Here is a 17,404-nt window from a genome sequence, read left to right on the forward strand (position 1 = left end):
GGCGGCGGGGTGAGGAGATGGCCCCGGGCCGACCGCGGCAGCTTCGGGGCTGCCCCACGGCGCCCGTCGGGGAAACTGAGGCACGGAGCGGGGCTGCTCCGGTCCCGGGGCCGCAGGGAACGGGGCCGCCCCGGGCCCCCCGCCCCGACCCCGCCTCCAGCCCGCCCCGCCGGCCGCAGCCAGCGGAGCCGCCGCCGGTTCAGCCGCCGCTCGCCGGGGCCGGGGGGGTGGGCGGGCGCCCGGCCGTGCCTCAGTTTCCCCCGCGGCGCCGCCCGGGGCCATGGAGCTGATCGAGCTGCGGGAGCTGCAGCCGGAGCCGCGGCCGGGCCGGGGCCGCCTGGAGCGGGCCAACGCGCTGCGCATCAGCCCGGCCCGCCGGCACGGCCCCGCGGCGCGGCCCGAGCCCCGGCTGGCGGCGGCACCGGGCACCGGGCACCGCTTCGAGCCGCGGCGCCGCGGGCTCCACACCTGGTGCGACCTCTGCGGGGACTTCGTCTGGGGGGGCGGCAGGAAGAGCCTCCAGTGCCGCCGTGAGTAGCGCTCCCCAGCCCGGCCGCCCGCCGCCGGGCACGGCGTCCCGGCACCGAGCATCCCCCGGGCAGCGGGCACCCCGGGACCGAGCACCCCGGGACCGAGCGTCCCAGTACCGAGCGTCCCCCCGGGCAGCGGGCACCCCCCCAGGCAGCGGGCACCCTGGGCAGCGGGCACGATGGGACCAAGCATCCCCGTACTGAGCATCCCCCCAGGCAGTGGGCGTCCCGGTACCGAGCATCCTGGTACCGAGCATCCCCACACCGAACGTCCCCGTACTGAGCATCCCCCGGGCAGCGGGCACCCTGGGCAGCGGGCACCCTGGGCAGCGGGCACCCTGGGACCGAGCATCCCGGTACTGAGCATGCCAGTACCGAGTGTCCCCCTGGGCAGTGGGCATCCCGGTACTGAGCATCCCAGTACCGAGTGTCCCCCTGGGCAGTGGGCATCCCGGTACTGAGCATCCCTCTGGGCAGCGGGCACAACGGGACCAAGCATCCCCGTACTGAGCACTCCCCCGGGCAGTGGGCGTCCCGGTACCGAGCATCCCGGTACCGAGCATCCCCGTACTGAGCATCCCCCCTGGGCAGCGGGTGTCCTGGTACCAAGCATCCCCGTACCGAGTATCCCAGTACCAAGGGTCCCTGTACCAAGCACCACCCCGGACAGTGGGCATCCCAGTACTGAGCCTCCCCGTATCGAGCATCCCAGTTCTGAACCCCCCCCGCCCCCGGGCAGCGGGTGTCCCAGTACTGGGCACTCCTCCAGGGCATGGGCATCCTGACACAGAGCATCCCCCGCCTTGGGCACCGGGAGTCCCCGCACTGAGCATCCTCCCTGGGCATGGGTGTCCCGGCACCAAGCACCCCCAAACCGAGGGTCCTGGTCCCAAGCATCCCCCCCAGGCAGCCCGAGGAGGGGACAGGGGCACCCCGGTACCAGCGGGCAGCGCGGCACAGCACCGGGTTCCGCATGGGTGCTGGCCCCGGGGGTCTGGCGGTGCCGGTGTCCCCACTGTGCCCCTGTTCCTGTCCCCAGACTGCAGCTTCACCTGCCACTACCGGTGCCGGGCCCTGGTGCGGCTGGACTGCAGCGGCCCCCTGGGCACCGGGGACGAGGACGACGGCACCGAGCAGGAGCTGGAGAAGGACACGAATGTGGTAGGGGACGCGGGCGCACGGAGCGGGGGGAGGGGGGGGAGGCAGCCCAGGCTGTGCCGTGCCGTGCCGTGCCCCCCCGCAGCCCCGGACCCCGCGGGCGCCCGGCCCGGGTGAAATCACCGCCGGAAACGGGGCCGCGCCGCGCCGCCCCCGGCCCGCGTCAGCCCAACGGCCGCGGCGGGGCGGGGCCGGGCTGAGCCGAGCCGGGACAGCGAGCGGGGCCGCGCCGAGCCGGGCCGGGCAGCGGGGAGCGCCGAGGCGAGACTGGGGCTGCGACAGGGACCGGGCCGAGCCGAGCCGCGCCGGGACCGGGCCACGGTGCCGCGCCGAGCGGGGACCGAGCCGAGCCGCGCCGCGCCGGGCCGAGCGGCGGCACCGAGCCGCGCCGAGCCGCAGCCGAAGCGCTCGGGGCGCAGCGGGGCCGTGCGGAGCCGAGCCGGAGCGGCCGGGCTGGCGCGGGGCCGGGCGAGCCCCTGTGCCCGGGCCGGGGCCGCAGCCGTGGCCGGGGCCGGGGCCGGGGCCGGGGCCGGGCCGGGGGCGGCGGCCGGGGGCTGCGGGGCGGCGGCGGCGGCGCTGGCGCTGCGCTGGGGCGGCGCGGGGGGCACGGGGGGCAGCGCGGCCAGCAGCGGCTACTGCAGCCAGGAGGACTCCGACTCCGAGCCCGAGCTCTTCTACACCGCCCGCACCTCCCTCGGCCGCCGCCCGCGCCGCCGCCAGGTCGGTCCCGGGCCGCCGCTGACGTCACGGGGGGGGGGGGGGGGGGATGACGTCACGGGGGTGACGTCACGGGGGTGACGTCACGGGGGGGGAGCCCACGGCGAGGGGTGTTGGGGGGGGGTTGGTCCTGGGGCAGCTGGCTGCGTGCCGGGGCAGCGCGGGGGGGGGGGAGCGCATGGCTCGGGGCGGGGTGCCCACGGGGTGCCCACGGGGGTGTCTGTGGGGTGCCCACGGCTGGCTGCGGGGCGCCCACGGGGTGCGCGTGGCTTGCTGCACGTCGAGCACGGCGGCGAGCTGTCCCCATGCCCAAGCAGGGTCCGTCAGCACCCCCAGCAGCCCCCCCCGGCTGCGCCTCAGCCCCGCGGCACCCCATAAATACTCATTAGCAGCTCCGGGCCGGCTGCCCCAAACCCCCGGGGCGTCCCCATCGGGCACCCAGCCCGCCCCGGTGCCGGGCCGGCGGCTGCCTCGGGGACACCGCCGTGATCTGGGGCGCCGGGAGAGGACACCCAGCCGGCGGCTGAGCGCCGGGGCTGATGCAACCCCGCACGCCCCGTCTGCAGTTCACGGGGCAGGGCCGTGTCTGTGCGTGCGGTGTCCCCCCGGGGTGGCTGCTCAGCCCCGCCGCCCTCCCGCAGGATGAGCCCAGCGGCTGGGACACGGCGGAGCTGGACCCGGCGCAGGTGGAGCAGCGCATCAAGGAGTACAACAGCCAGATCAACAGCAACCTCTTCATGAGCCTGGTACGGGGACATCGGGGGGACGTCGGGGACCGCGGCGCCCTGCCCTGGGTCCCCCACTCACCACCCCTACATCTCCCCCGCGGCAGAACAAGGATGGCTCCTACACCGGCTTCATCAAGGTGCAGCTGAAGCTGGCGCGCCCCGTCTCCGTGCCAGCTGTCAAGCGGGGTCCCGGAGGGCGGCCGGGGCAGCGCGGCCCAGGGGTGAAGCGCCGCACCTCCTTCTACCTGCCCCGCGGCACCGTCAAGCACCTGCACGTCCTCTCGCACACCCGTGCCAGCGAGGTCATCAGCGCCCTGCTCAGGAAGTTCACCGTGGTGGACGACCCCCGCAAGTTCGCCCTCTTCGAGAGGTCCGAGAAGGATGAGCAAGGTAGTGCCTGGGGGTCCCGGTGGTATCCCCATAGTGGCACCGGCCTTGTGGTGGTGGTGGTGGCCCTGTGGTGGCAGCACTCCCCTGGCAGCAGCGTCCCTGTGCGGTGGTGGCCCCCCTGCCAGTGGTGTCCCCATTGCATCAGTGTCCCCACAGTGGCAGTGTCCCCAGTGGTGGTGGGTGGTGTGTCCCTCTAGTGGTGGCGGTGTCCCCATGATGGTGGCGGTGTCCCCATCCGTGGTGGTGATTGTGTCCCCGTGGTAGTGACCGTGTCCCCATGATGGTGACTGTGTCCCCATGGTGGTGATTGTGTCCCTATAGTGGTGGTGTCCCCATGGTAGTGACTGTGTCCCCATGATGGTGACTGTGTCCCCACGGTGGTGATCGTGTCCCCACGGTGGTGGTGTCCCCGTGATGGTGGTGGCGGTGTCCCCAGAGTGGTCATTGTATCCCCCTGACGGTGGCGGCGTCCCCATGGTGGTGGTGTCCCCGTGATGGTGGCGGCGTCCCCACGGCGGCGGCGGCCCCGCGGTGGTGACCCGCGGCCGCCCGCCCGCAGTGTACCTGCGCAAGCTGTCCGACGAGGAGCAGCCGCTGCGGCTGCGCCTGCTGGCCGGCCCCAGCGAGAAGGCGCTGAGCTTCGTGCTGAAGGAGAACGACACCGGGGAGGTGAACGTGAGTGCGGGGCCGGTGGGGCGCTGCGGGGCGCTGCGGGGCGACCCGCGCCGTGCCGTGCCCGGTGCGAGGCGCGCTGTGCCCCGCAGTGGGACGCCTTCACGCTGCCCGAGCTGCACAACTTCCTGCGCATCCTGCAGCGCGAGGAGGACGAGCAGGTGCGACGTGTCCGCCACCGCTACGCCTGCTGCCGCCGCGAGATGCAGGAGGCCCTGGCCACGCGCACGCCGCGGTGACCGCCGCCGCCGCCACGACGGACGCCTGCCGGCGGGGGGACGTCGCTGGGGCTGGGCGGGGGGGGTGGGGGGGGGTGGGGGCACGGCGCGGGGCTGGGGCAGGAATAAAGCGCCTGGATCCACCCGGCTGAGGCGTCTCTGTGCGACCGGGGGGCTGCGCCGGGACTCGAACCCGCGGCCTCGCGCTTCGCGGTGCGACGGGGAGGGGTGGGGGGTGCGGGCTCCGCTGTCACGTGGCCTCTGTGTCACGTGGCCCCGCTGTCACGTGCGGGGGGCGCCGCCGCGCGCCGGAAGTGTCGCAACGCGGCGGCGGCGGCGCAGGCAGGAGGCGGCCGGGAGCTCGTCGGTGCCGCCGCCCGCCCCGCCCCGCCCCGCCCCGCCCCTTCCCCTCGCCGCCTCGGGGCCCCGCCGCCGCCGCCGCCGCCATGGGCGCCAGCGGCTCCAAGTCGCGGGGGCTGTGGCCCTTCGCCTCCTCGGCGGCGGGCGGCGGCGGCGCCGAGGGCCCCGGCGGGCAGCAGGCCCTGGCCCGGCCGCGGGGCGCGCGCGCCGCCACCCCCTTCGTCTTCACGCGCCGCGGGTGAGAGAGGGGAGGGGAGGGGAGGGGAGGGGAGGGGGGGCGTTGCCGTGGCAACGGGGGAGTGAGTGAGTGAGGGGGGGGGTTGCCATGGGGGCCGTTGCTATGGGGCGGTTGCCGTGGGGCCGTTGCCGTGGCAACGCGGCCGCCGCTGCGTCCCTCCCGGAGCGGGCCCGCGGCAGCGTCTGGAGCCGGGAGCGGGCGGGACGGAACGGGAGGGGCCGCCCCTGCCGCCGCCTCCCCGCCGGGCCCCGCGGCCGGCCCGGAGCAGCCGCCGAGCGCCGGGGCCGTTGGCGCTGCCACCTCTCTGACGTGTCGTCCCCCCGTCCCCCCGCGCCTTCCCGCAGCTCCATGTACTACGACGAGGACGGGGACCTTGCCCACGAGTTCTATGAGGAGACAATCGTTACCAAGAACGGGAGGAAGCGTGCCAAGCTGAAGAGGATCCACAAGAACCTGATACCTCAGGTAGCGTGAGCAGAGGGGTGGGGGAAGGCAGGTGCCGAAACATCCTGCTTGCGCCCGCGGTCCTGGCCTTGCAGCAGCTCCTGCACGCCTCGGGGTTAGGGGGAAACCTCGGGGCACCCTACTGCAGGGAGAGCGTTGGCTTTCTGCTATTCCCACAGCTCCTACTCCCGAGCTGCAGCTGCTGGGCGTCCCAGCTCCCCCACGGCACCTTGCCGGGCTGTGGCAGAAGAGGGAGAGCTGGTGACACCCTCCAGGCTCCCTTTCCAGGGAGGAGCAGAGCCCCAGTCCTTCAGAGCCACCAGGCCGGGAGGTGGCTCACCTAGGCGTGTGCAGCAGGGTGCAGCGCCAGGCCGTGGCATCCCATCACCAAACACCTTCCCTGAGGCGCAGGCGTTCGCACAGCTGTCACATCGCTGCGGAGGGTTTGGGCGCAGCAGCCCAAGCCAGTCACGTGCTGACACGAGCGTGCCCATCCCCCTTGCAGCTCGGTGGTGACAACGGTGCTGCCAGCGATGTTTTTCCCTCCTCGGAGGTGCTCAGGATTCAGTGCTCCCTGAAAATAAGTGAATGTGGTGAAGCCAGGCAGGAGGTGGGATGCTAACCGGGGTGCGGGAGAAAGATGACTGAAGTGTAGGGAAGCTTCTCAGGGGCGTAAGCGGCGAGAAGGGAGGAGGAAGCCTGGCTGCAGAGCACCCTGCAGGAGTCTCTCTGAGGGACACAGAAAGGCAGGGCTCGAGCGTGAGCCCAGGGGGAGCTGTTGGTGTGCTCCAGGGGTGGGCAGCCCCCAGCAGGACAGGCTCTGCTGCTCTCACAGCGGCGGGGCGTGAAATGGGGAGCTGCGTCCCAGCCCTCCTCGGTGCGGGTTAAAACCCACCCAGTGGGAGAGCTTGGCCCAGCTGGAGAGGGCACAGAGCGGCTCTTCACTGGGCCAGGTTTTTCTGTCGGCCTTTATCCTGCTCCTGCCAAGCAGGCACGCGCTTCTCGCCCCGGCGGGCACGGAGCCCCGCTCCCGCTGCCGCCCGGCGAGTGGGTCCTGGCGGTGCTGGGACAGGAGGACGCTTGCCCCGGAGCATGGGAAAGGCGCCTGTAGCTGGCGTGGACGGAGCGTGCATTCAGCAGCATCCCCTCTGGACAGAAAGCTGCTTCTCTTGCGTGCCAGCTGCCCTCGCTGCATTCTCTCAGAGAGCTCTTTTCAGTCTTTTAAATCCCGTGGATGCGAGGTGCCGGGGGAGCAGCCCAGGCGGCCGCTCTCTGCCAGTCACGCCTCAGCTCCTGCACGGGCAGTGCCTGGCAGAGCGGCTCCCTCCTCCTGCGCCCGGCTGCGCTCCAGACCCGCCGTGGGCGGCAGCGGCCGCGCCTCGTTGGCTCCCCAGGGATGAGGGCAAAGGGCAGAGCGCTTCTGCGGCGCGCGCGGCCGCTCGCGGGTACCCGGTGCCGCGGCGGCTTCGGGGACCGGTTCCTGGCCCGGCTCCTCGAGGGCACGACGCCCTCCGTGGTGCCGACACCGCGCGGGGTGACTCGCGGAGCTTTGTCCGCCTCCGGAGCGCTTGTTCTGTCCCCGTGCCGCCCCCAGCCCACCACCCTGCCTCTTCTTTCAGGGTATAGTGAAACTGGAGCACCCTCGCATCCATGTGGATTTCCCCGTGATCATCTGCGAGGTGTGACCGCCGGGTGCTGCTGCCCACGGGCGGGACTGCCCCGAGTGTCACCGCACGAGGCTGCCCCGAGTTCCCGGCGAAGCGGAGGGCGCTCGGACGAAGGAGGACGCTCAGACGCGGATTGTGGCTCTCCCCTCGCCCGGGGGCAAGGCGGGACGGAGCGGGCTCGGCCGGGCTGTGCTTGGCTGCTGCTCCTCGCAGGAGATGGGTGGCCTTGTGCAACGACTGCTTACAAACATCCCTGCTTGAGTCAGAAGACTTGAAATCTCTTTTGTAGCCTCTAGCCGACGGTTGGATGGGTAACTGGAACTGCGCACGAGCTGCTGCGTTCGAGCTGTCGGAGGGAGGGCGAGCCTGCACTTCTCACCACACAAAGCCCCCTGCTTCTCAGGTATGCCCCGGGAGAGCCAGGGCAAGGTGACCCGCTGCCCGGCGGCCAGGTGGCCGGCGCCGCGGCGCTGTGCGGAGCTCCCCGCTGGCTCTGACGGAGGGCGGCCAGGAGCCGGGCTGGCAGCACGCCCGGTGGGTGCCGCGCTCCTCTCAGGGCGGAGATCGGGTGCCGTTCTCTCGGACCTCCGTCCCTTCCCCGCGCGCGTTCCCCGCTCGCGCTGCCCGCTGGCCCCGGGGAGCTGGGCCCCGCCGCTGCCCGCGCCGCGGGGCCCTCCGGGTTCCTCCCCGGCAGCGCCGCCTGCGCCGCGGGAGCGAGTTGGCTCCTGCAGAGCGCGGCCCCTCTCTGCCGCGGGGCTGGGCATCGCCTCAGCTTCGCCCTCCCTCTCGACGGTACCTCCCGATGGGATCGGCCTCGGCAGAGCCCGGCAGGAAGGAAATCATCGCTTCCCTCCCCGTCCCTCGCAAACAATCGGCCGCTAGGCCTGCCCCGGCTTGGAAATCTCCCTGGCGATGTGAACTACGGTTCCCCCCGCGCCCCAGCTGGCGGCAGGAGGAGAAACGCGATGCACTTTAACGGGAGGCTTTCTGCTCCGTTCCGGAAGGTCCTGCTCTCTTCTCCTCTCCCTTCCTGCTCGAGGCCGGGGGCGCCTCAGCCGCACCCGAAAATCTCCCACCCCTGCCAGCGGGCCCCGGGGCTCCGGGCCGGCTGCTGCGGGACCGGCGATGGCCCGAGGAGCCGCGTGTCAGCCTGCCCCCGAGCCCGCCCCCGCAGCAGCCCGCCCGGCTTCCCCGCTCTTTCGTCCCAGAACTTATTTACTTTCTAAGCACTTCAGACGTTCGCTACCTCGATTTTTTTTTTTCTGATTTAAGCTGCTGGCGCTTGGCTGCCGGCCCTATCGGCGTCTGCGTTGGATGTATCCATCCCCGTGCCCAGCCGGAGCGGCCCGGGCGCAGGGCCACATTCCTGGCTTCGGGGAGATAACCGCGGCGTGGCTGTTGCCGTCTTCCTGTCACCACCTCTTCCCTCCGCGTCCCCCACCCGCTGTTCCAGTGACAGGGCGGGCACGGAGGGCGAGGCGGATGTGCCGGGCAGGGCTCCAGCGGGGAGCTGGTCTACACTGTGATGCTGGGCGCCTCTCTCGACATCTTTTGTTCTCCCGCTTGCTTGAAAGAGTCTGTCTTCAAACAATTCCCCCCTCCGAAGGGTTTCTTATTCACGCCACCTGCTCCGAGTCGGGCTCAGACCGCAATCTCCTCGAAAACCGCCTCTCTGGGGCCGCTTTGTTCTCGCTGAGAGGCTGCCCTGCCCCTCCTCCCTCCCCCCAGGGCAGCGAACCGCGCTTCCCCCAGAAACTCGCCTTCTCCCACCCTCTTCTCCCCGCCGAGGAGAGGCGGCGAAGCCGCGCGGGCAGGCGCCGATCCGCCTCGCCCTGCTTCTCCTCCCCAGCCTGGAGGGTCCTCGGGAGCGTCTGAAGGCACCCGGAAAAATGTGAAGATCGCTGTAAATAGTATCTGTGTCCCCTGCGTCGTTGGAGCGAGCGAAAAAAAGGAAGGTTTCCTTGCCGTGTGTTGTTTTTTTTTTTTTACCACCTCTGTGCAACTTTGTGCTGTCCCGTGTGGCTGCGTAGCCGAGGCGTACTCACCGACACTAGGGCTCTTGCTCCTCTAGCGTGTGGATAGGAAGCGGGGGGTTGAGAGACGTACGCTATTTATGGTCCTTCCTCTGCCTCCGAGTGCATCTGTCTCCTTTTGTTAAATTTCAATAAAATTGTTTGTAGGTCCCGCAAGGCTGGGAGCAGCTCGCTGGGGAGGGCTGGGGCCGGGAGCCCGCGCGAGGAGGGAGGTTTCGGGGACCCCAGGAACCTCGGCTTCTCCTCTGCGAAACCGCGGCCGCCTCTCGCCGCCTGGCGCCAACGCGGTGGCGAAACCCAGCGGCTCCCGGCGTCCTCCGGCACGGTGCCGTGCCTGGGGGCCGCAGGGACACGGGTGGGTGGGGGCTCGGTAACGTGGTGCTCGGTGAGTCCGAGCTGCTTAGCTCTCTGCCTGCTCACGGATTTTTTCCCAAGTGGGCAGGAGCGCTCGGAGAAGGCTGCTCGGGCGAGCGCCAGCAGGGAGGGCTCCTGCCGCCGTGCCGCACGCGCCGGGGCCCTTAGCGGCGACACCTTTGATGCCCCAGCTCGGGATTTGGGACCTGCCGCTTAACGAGCTGCTGGAGCCGGCTCCTCTTCCCAAACCGAGTGAAAATCCTGCCCTGGCCGCGTGCGGCCGGGCCGCGCTGACTCAAGCTGACCTCTTCCCACCCCTGCACCGGAGCCCCGCGGGGACAGGATCTGCGCGTCCGCTCCTTAATCACCCGCCTGACAAATCGGGGCCTCGTCAGTTGCGCTCAGCTAACGAGTTTCTCATCGCCGGCGTGACCCCACGCCGGGATGCCGCCCGCTGTCCCGGCCCTGCCGGACGGAGCGAGCATGATCTCAGCGCAGCCCTGCATCCTGCTCGACCCCGCAGCCCCGCGAGCGTTTTCCTGCCACCGCATGTGCCTCGCATCATTTCCTCCACGCCGGCCGGCTGGAAAACGAGCCGCTGACGAAGGGTTTAATGAGAGCAACCGGCGCGGCTCGTGGGGATGCTGCCACCGGGCCGGGCCCCGGAGCACCGGGTGTGCCTGCTGTCCCGTGGGGACCGACCCCGGCGGGGACGGCTCGCGGCGTCCCAGCGGCGGGCGTCACGGCCGGGCGCGGCAGAACAATGCGGCCGCCCTGGCTCGGCCCCGGGCAGCTCTGCGTCCCGCTGCGACACGCGGCCGGGCCCCGCTCCTGCGCCCCCACGGCCCGCCCGGCCCTGACCCCGCGGCCACCGCGGGTGCCACCCGGCCTCCGGCGCGCGGGGGTGGAAAATTTGAGGCATTTCTTGCGCCTGTTTACGGCCCCAGCAGGCGGCACGGAGGGGAAGGGCAGTGCCCGCCGGCGCGCAGATTTCTTGGCTCTTGGCGGAGGTTCTTTGGCAGGGCAGTGGCGGCTCTGCTGGCAGCCCCGGCGGCACCGTGGGCGCTGCGGGATCCCGGGCCAGACGCGGATGGAGCCCCAAAGCCACCCGCGGGAGACAGCGCGGGCTGGACCCCACAGAGGGGACGGGGATGGACTCGGGGTGGTGACACGATGGCGCTCCCGTCCCCGGGGAGCACTTCCGGAGATTCAGCCCCGCTTCCTTCCCCGCGCCGGCCGGGCTCGCCCTGGGCTCCCCACCCTTGTCCGGGCTGGGTGGCTCCTGTCCCCGCAGTCCCCGTCCTGGCGGCACCGGCGGCGGGTGGGTGGGGGCCACCGCTACCGCTGGGTGACGTTCCTGTCCTCGTGGCGCGTTCCCGGGGACGGGGACAGGGACAGGGGGTGAGCTGGCACCGGCAGGGATGGGGACACCGCAGGGAGCGGCCGTCCCCGTGTCCCCAGCAGCCAGGGCTCCTGGAGGGCGCCGAGGCCGGCCGGGCGCTGTCCCCGCTGCCTGTCGAGGGGACGCCAGGGCAGGGAGGGTCCCGGCACAGCACTGCTTGTCCCCGCCGTGTCGCTCCGGGAGCGGCTGGCGGCGGGGCTGCGGTGGCCCAGCCTCTCCCCAGCTGCCCTGGGGCTGACTTCGTCCCCGCTGGCGGTGACGCTCGGGCGCTGCCTTCCCTCCTGCCACCCTTGTCCCCCGGGCGCGGGCAGGACGCGGGGACAGCCACCGCCGCGTCCCCGCGTCTGCCGCTCCCTGTCCCTGTCCCCAGCACCGAGTGTCCTGCTCAGGACGGCCTGGCTCCCGCTGGGCACACGTGCCACTGCCCTGGGGACACCTCGGTGGGGACACCGCCTCCCCGGGGACACCGCTGTGGGGGGACACCTCCGCCTTGGGGGCACCTCCGCCTTGGGGGCACCACCGTGGGGACACCGCCTCCCTGGGGACACCGCTGTGGGGACGCCATGGCCCTGGGGACACCGCTGCGGGGGCCACCGCCGCCACCCCGGGGCCGCCGCCACCACCGCGGTGACACCGCCCCGGGGCCACCCCCGCCCCCGGGCGCCCCCTGCCGGCGGCCCCGCCCCTCGCCCAGGCCCCGCCCCCGCCGCCGCGCGAGGCCGGCCGGGCCGTACCAAGTGCGGTGTGCGGGGGGGGGCCGGGCCGTTCCCGGGGCGCTGCGCCCTCGCAGCCGCGGCCTGGCCGCTCCGCTCCGCGCCGCCGGCACCTGGCGGTCAGCGGCGCCCCCGGGCCCCGGGGCTGGGCCGCGGGCGGGGCCGGGCCGGGCCGGGGCGGGCGGGCGGCGGGGGGCGGCTCCCCCGCGGCGGCGGGCGTGGTGCGCGCCGGGCGGCTTAAAGCGGGCGGCGGGGGGGCGGCGCCCGGGGAGCGCGGCGGGAGCGGGGCCGGAGCGGGGCCGAAGCGTGCGGGCGGCGGGGACCGGGCGCCGGGCACCGGCACCGCAGGCGGGGAGGGGGCGCGGGGCGGCAGCGGGTCCCGGCGCCGGGCCCGGAGCGGGAGCGGGAGCGGGCGGCCCCGCCGCACGTGGCTGCCCCGCGCCGGCCGCGCCCCGGTCGCTTTGTCCCGGACAAAGGCGGCGGCGGCGGAGGGAGGGGAGCGGGGCCGGGCTCGCCCCCCGCCCGGTGCCCGCACGATGCGCGGGGGCTGCGCGGCGGCGCTGCCGCTGCCCTGGCTGGCGCTGCTGGCCCTGGCCCGGCAGCCCCCCGAGAAGCCGTCGGCGGCCCCGCTGCTGACCCGGCGGCCGTTCCTGGTGGCCTGGAACGTGCCCACGCAGGACTGCAAGCCCCGCTTCCAGGTGGCCCTGGACTTCAGCATCTTCGACCTGCAGGCGTCGCCCAACGAGGGCTTCGTGGACCAGAACCTCACCATCTTCTACAAGGAGCGCCTGGGGCTCTACCCCTACTACACCAGCCAGCGCGTGGCCATCCACGGCGGCGTGCCCCAGCGCAGCAGCCTGGCCGAGCACCTCGCCCGGCTCCAGGAGGGCATCGGCAAGTACATCCGCTCGCCCGCCAAGGAGGGGCTGGCCGTCATCGACTGGGAGGAGTGGCGGCCCATCTGGGTGCGCAACTGGAAGCCCAAGGACGTCTACCAGGAGGTGTCGCGGCAGCTGGTGGTGCAGCGGCAGCCCCACCGGTCCCTCGAGGAGGTGAACAAGCAGGCCGTCTTCGAGTTCGAGTCGGCGGCGCGGCAGTTCATGGTGAGCACGCTGCGCTCGGCCAAGAGCTTCCGCCCCAAGCAGCTCTGGGGCTTCTACCTCTTCCCCGACTGCTACAACCACGACTACAGCAAGAACAAGGAGAGCTACACGGGGCAGTGCCCGGACGTGGAGAAGACGCGCAACGACCAGCTGGCGTGGCTGTGGAGGGAGAGCATGGCGCTCTACCCCTCCATCTACCTCGACCCCCTACTGGCCTCCACCCCCAACAGCCGCAAGTTCGTGCGGGCGCGGGTGATGGAGGCCATGCGCATCTCACAGCAGCACCACGACGGCTACAGCCTGCCTGTCTTCGTCTACACCCGGCCCACCTACATCCGCAAGATGGACGTGCTCAGCCAGGTAGGGCTGATGGTGGGGCCGCCCCGTGGCTGTGCTGTTGGGCTGTCCTCATCCCACCCATGGGTGGCCTCAACCCATGAAGAAAAGAGGTTCTGGGCTGGCCAGGGTGCTGGCTGCTGTCCCCACGTCCCCTCCCCCGGGAGGTGTCACTGGACGCATGGGTCCTTGCAGCTGGGACCCTGAGGTGCGAGAGCCCACAGCTCCTGCGCTGGTCGGCCCAGTCCCAGGGAGGAGGGTCTGGGGGCAGGCTCCTCTCTGAGGAGCTGGGACATTCCCCTCGCCCCATGGCATGGGTCTGTTTGGGACGTCCTGTGCTTCGTGGGGCCCGTGGGCACTAACCAGGCTCTGTCCCTGCAGCCGGACCTGATCTCCACCATCGGTGAGAGCGCGGCACTGGGTGCGGCCGGGGTCATCTTCTGGGGTGACGCAGACTACACCAAAAACCGGGTAGGTCCGCCTGGGTGAGGGGTGGGGGGGCACTGACAGCTTGAGGACAGGGGTGTCCTCTCCACCTGGGATGCACCCTGGGGCACCCCAGCACACCCCTGATGACCCCTTTTCCCCAGGAGTCGTGCCAGACCATCAAGAACTACCTGGAGGGGGACCTGGGCCGCTACATCGTCAACGTCACGACGGCAGCGCAGCTCTGCAGCACAGTGCTGTGCCAGGGTCAGGGCCGCTGCCTGCGCCAGGACAGCGCCGCCGACGTCTTCTTGCACCTCAACCCCACCAGCTTCCAGCTGCGGCGCCGGGACGCGGAGCACCCCCAGCGCCCCCTCCTCTGGGCCGAGGGCCGCCTGTCCCCCGCCGACACCCGCTTCCTACGGACCAACTTCCGCTGCCACTGCTACCAGGGCTGGCAGGGCAGCGGCTGCCAGCAGCCGGCGGGACCCCGCGGGGGAGCCCCCGGCCCCCCGACGCCCGTGGGACTGGGGGTGCTGCTGCTGCTGCTGCTGTTCCTGGGCTGGCTCTAGCCTCGCCGGACTGCGACGGGGCCCCCCGGCACCCCCTTTCTGCAGCGGTGTAGCGGACCTGTGGGACACTGGCCCTAAATCGCCTGCTCGGCAGCTTATTGGGGTGGGGGGGCTGGGGGGTCACCCCTCCCCTGCCCCGGGTGCTGGGGGCTGCTGCCCACCGGGGGGCTGGGGACGGAGGGAGGGCACGGGGGGGGCCTCTCCTGTTGTAAGGGGAGGGACGGGGCGCGGCGTGGCGCCGAGCCGAGCCCCCGCGGCCGCACCGCGATTAAAGCCGAAGCGGCGCCGAGCGACAGCGGCTCCTTGCCGGGGGGGGCGGCGGGGGGCGGGGGGGGGGGGACACACGTGGAGCGCCGCGGGCGCGCCCCCGGGCGGGGCCACGCCCACAGCAGCGTTAGCCACGCCCACACCCGGCCGTGGTCACGCCCACACCCGGATTTGGCCACGCCCCGCGAGCGTGGCCGGTGCGGGGGGGGAGGCCCCGGGGGTGGCACGGAGGGCACCGGGCGGCGCCGTCCCCATCCGCAGCCCGACCTTGTCCCCGTCCCGTTCCCCCCCCGTCACTCATTAACCAGGGCCCGCCGCCGTGCCAGGCTCCGGCTGCCCGTGACTGGGACCCGCGGCGGGCGGCGGCCCCGCGTCCCTCCGGGCTGCCCATAAAAGCCCCGCGTGCCCCCACCCCGCCGTCCCCAGGCACCATGTGGCGGTGGTGGCACTGCTGGGCCCTGCTGCTCCTGCCCGCCCCGACCCCCGCCACCGGCCCCGGCCCGGGCCCCGTCCTCGCCGGCCGCCCCTTCGTCACCGTGTGGAACGTGCCCAGCGAGCCGTGCGCCCAGCGGCACAACGTCACGCTGCCCCTCGGGGTCTTCGACGTGCTGGCCAACGCGCAGCAGGCCTTCACGGGGCAGGACGTCACGCTCTTCTACAGCCAGCGCCTGGGGCTCTACCCGCACTACTCCGCGCAGGGGGTGCCGGTGGACGGGGGGCTGCCGCAGAACGCCAGCCTGCCCGCCCACCTCCGCCAGGCCGCCTGCGACGTGCAGGCCGCCCTGCCCGACGCCGCCTACGGCGGGCTGGCTGTCATCGACTGGGAGAGCTGGCGCCCGCTCTGGGCCCGCGACTGGGGCTCCATGGACGTCTACCGTGAGAAGTCGGAGGAGCTGGTGCAGCAGCAGCACCCAGAGTGGCCTTCCAGCCTGGTGGAGGAGGTGGCCCAGCAGCAATACGAGGAGGGTGCCCGCGACTTCATGGAGCAGACGCTGCAGCTGGGCGAGCGCCTGCGGCCCGGCGGCTACTGGGGCTTCTACGGCTTCCCCGACTGCTACAACAACGACTTCGGCAGCCCGCAGTACAACGGCACCTGCCCAGCGGTGGAGCGCCAGCGCAACCAGGAGCTGGGGTGGCTCTGGAACAGCAGCCGGGCGCTCTACCCCAGCATCTACCTGCCCCCAGAGCTCAAGGGCACCGGCAAGGTGCTCAGCTACGTCCGCTACCGCGTGGCCGAGGCCTTCGCCGTCCAGAATGGCGTCCTTGCCGCCGCCATCCCTGTCCTGCCCTACGCCCAGATCGCCTTCGACAACACCGTTGACTTCCTGTCCGAGGTGGGGCTGGTGGGGACGGGGTGCGGGGCACCGAGGGCGCTCTGGGGCTTTGCGGCACCGTGCTGGGAGAAGGTGGCCGATGGCTCGGCGCCAGGTGGCTTTCGGTGGTGTGTGGGGTGGCAGTGTGCCCAGATGACCTCTCCTCTCCCCTCGGGCGCAGGAGGACCTGGTGAACACCATCGGGGAGAGCGCGGCTCAGGGTGCTGCGGGCATCGTGCTCTGGGGAAGCTCCAACTACAGCACCTCCAAGGTGAGTTGGGGAGGGGGGTCGGGGACTGCAGGACCCCCACTGCCGCCGCGATGGGGCTGTGACGCCGCCTCCCCGTGCAGGAGATGTGCCTGAAGCTGAAGGACTACGTGGATGGGACCCTGGGCCACTACATTGTCAACGTGACGACCAGCGCCCAGCTGTGCAGCCAGAGCCTGTGCTCTGGCCACGGCCGCTGCGTGCGCAGGGGGGACAAGGAGAGCTTCCTATACCTCGACCCCCTCCGCTTCGCCATTGACCTGACAGCCACAAAGCCCCAGCCCATGGTGCGCACCCTGGCTGCTGGCGTGGACACGTCCCAGCTGGCCGAAGGCTTCAGCTGCCAGTGCTACAGCGGCTGGCAGGGAGAGCGCTGCGACACCCAGTGTGCCTCCGAGTGAGCCGTGCCCAGATCCTGTCCACACCCCCGTGCTGGGGACACACAAGGTGGGGAGGGTGGCACCGCCTCACACCCAGCTGGGAAGGAGGGGACGCAAAGCCCAGGCTGAAAATAAAACCGCTCTGCACAACTCAGTGTCGCTATGTCCTTCCGTTGTGGCCCTGGCTGCTGGTGGTGGCAGGGTGGGGGGGGGCACCCAGTGCCACCCGTGACACTGCAGGATGCTGCAAAGGGCCTGGCATCGGGACATGGGGTCTGGCAGCACCCCCCGATGCCCTGCAGCAGGCTCGGCACGCTGCGCCTGTCCCCTCTGATTTGCTCCGGCTCATACGGAGCGCTGCAGGCACAGGAGAGCACTGGGTGCCACTTCCCTGCCCCTCTCCCCAGGCACCTCCCCACGTGGGGAATTGTCCCTGCAGGAGACTACACGACACACAAGGGCACCGTGGGCAGAGGGCACGCTGAGTGTTATGACTGCAGGGTTGAGGAGTCAATAAATCTGTAGCTGAATGTTAGGAAGAGAATTAATTCGATTTTGAATCGGCATATTTTGAAGAGGCATGTGCAATGCAGCATGACAATGGTTTCTTAAAAGCAGACATAAAGAAGGAAGAACTGCTAGGCAGGGGCTTGATACTTCTGGTCGCTCCCAGGGCCAGGTCAGGCATCAGCTCATGGCTGCACCGTGGTGATGCGCTACAGAAGCGACATCTACAACTTGGGGAATCCTTTTCCTATTACCTCCTGCTCTAAAGCTGCTGTGGGTCTCTGATGCCCCTTCCTTGTCCTTACAAGCCACTCTCAAAGGGTTGCATTTTTATATTTTTCAGCTTATGAGTTCAAAACACACTGAAATACTTTGGAAGATTTTTAAACAGTTTAGAAATTTTTCTTTACAAGTCGTTCAAATGCAGTGATAAAAGCTCGCCTGTGGATAGCAGGCATCATTTTGGCAATGGAACACCACCGACATAGAAACATTTCCAAACATCCCTTTACAAGACGCTCTCTCCAGAGCATGAGTGTCTTTTACAAAGCAGTTGGCGACATCAGCCTCCCATCTGAAATAATTCGGGGCTGGCTGCCAATACCCCC

General features: G+C 71.2%; 4 protein-coding genes across 4 annotated transcripts; all 4 read left to right on the forward strand.

Annotated features, from left to right (window-relative positions):
* The first annotated feature begins 280 nt into the window (after nt 1-280).
* On the forward strand, nt 281-4,434 carry RASSF1 (Ras association domain family member 1). The gene is made up of 6 exons (XM_035546963.1): nt 281-530; nt 1,570-1,691; nt 3,047-3,151; nt 3,238-3,523; nt 4,083-4,198; nt 4,288-4,434. The coding sequence occupies exons 1-6, from the start codon at nt 281-283 to the stop codon at nt 4,432-4,434; spliced, it is 1,026 nt and encodes a 341-aa protein (XP_035402856.1).
* Nucleotides 4,435-4,859: 425 nt separating this feature from the next.
* On the forward strand, nt 4,860-7,392 carry TUSC2 (tumor suppressor 2, mitochondrial calcium regulator). The gene is made up of 3 exons (XM_035546668.2): nt 4,860-5,011; nt 5,356-5,476; nt 7,075-7,392. Exons 1-3 carry the CDS (start codon nt 4,860-4,862, stop codon nt 7,138-7,140), a joined length of 339 nt encoding a protein of 112 aa, XP_035402561.1. The 3' UTR covers nt 7,141-7,392.
* A 4,768-nt stretch (nt 7,393-12,160) lies between these two features.
* On the forward strand, nt 12,161-14,219 carry HYAL2 (hyaluronidase 2). The gene is made up of 3 exons (XM_035546735.2): nt 12,161-13,087; nt 13,445-13,534; nt 13,654-14,219. The coding sequence occupies exons 1-3, from the start codon at nt 12,161-12,163 to the stop codon at nt 14,059-14,061; spliced, it is 1,425 nt and encodes a 474-aa protein (XP_035402628.1). The 3' UTR covers nt 14,062-14,219.
* A 360-nt stretch (nt 14,220-14,579) lies between these two features.
* HYAL1 (hyaluronidase 1) lies at nt 14,580-16,442 on the forward strand. Its single transcript, XM_035546708.2, has 3 exons — nt 14,580-15,662; nt 15,823-15,912; nt 15,993-16,442. Exons 1-3 carry the CDS (start codon nt 14,760-14,762, stop codon nt 16,308-16,310), a joined length of 1,311 nt encoding a protein of 436 aa, XP_035402601.1. The 5' UTR covers nt 14,580-14,759; the 3' UTR covers nt 16,311-16,442.
* Nucleotides 16,443-17,404: the final 962 nt, after the last annotated feature.

The sequence above is a fragment of the Cygnus atratus genome, chromosome 10 (assembly GCF_013377495.2).
Source record: "Cygnus atratus isolate AKBS03 ecotype Queensland, Australia chromosome 10, CAtr_DNAZoo_HiC_assembly, whole genome shotgun sequence".
Lineage (NCBI taxonomy): Eukaryota > Metazoa > Chordata > Aves > Anseriformes > Anatidae > Cygnus > Cygnus atratus.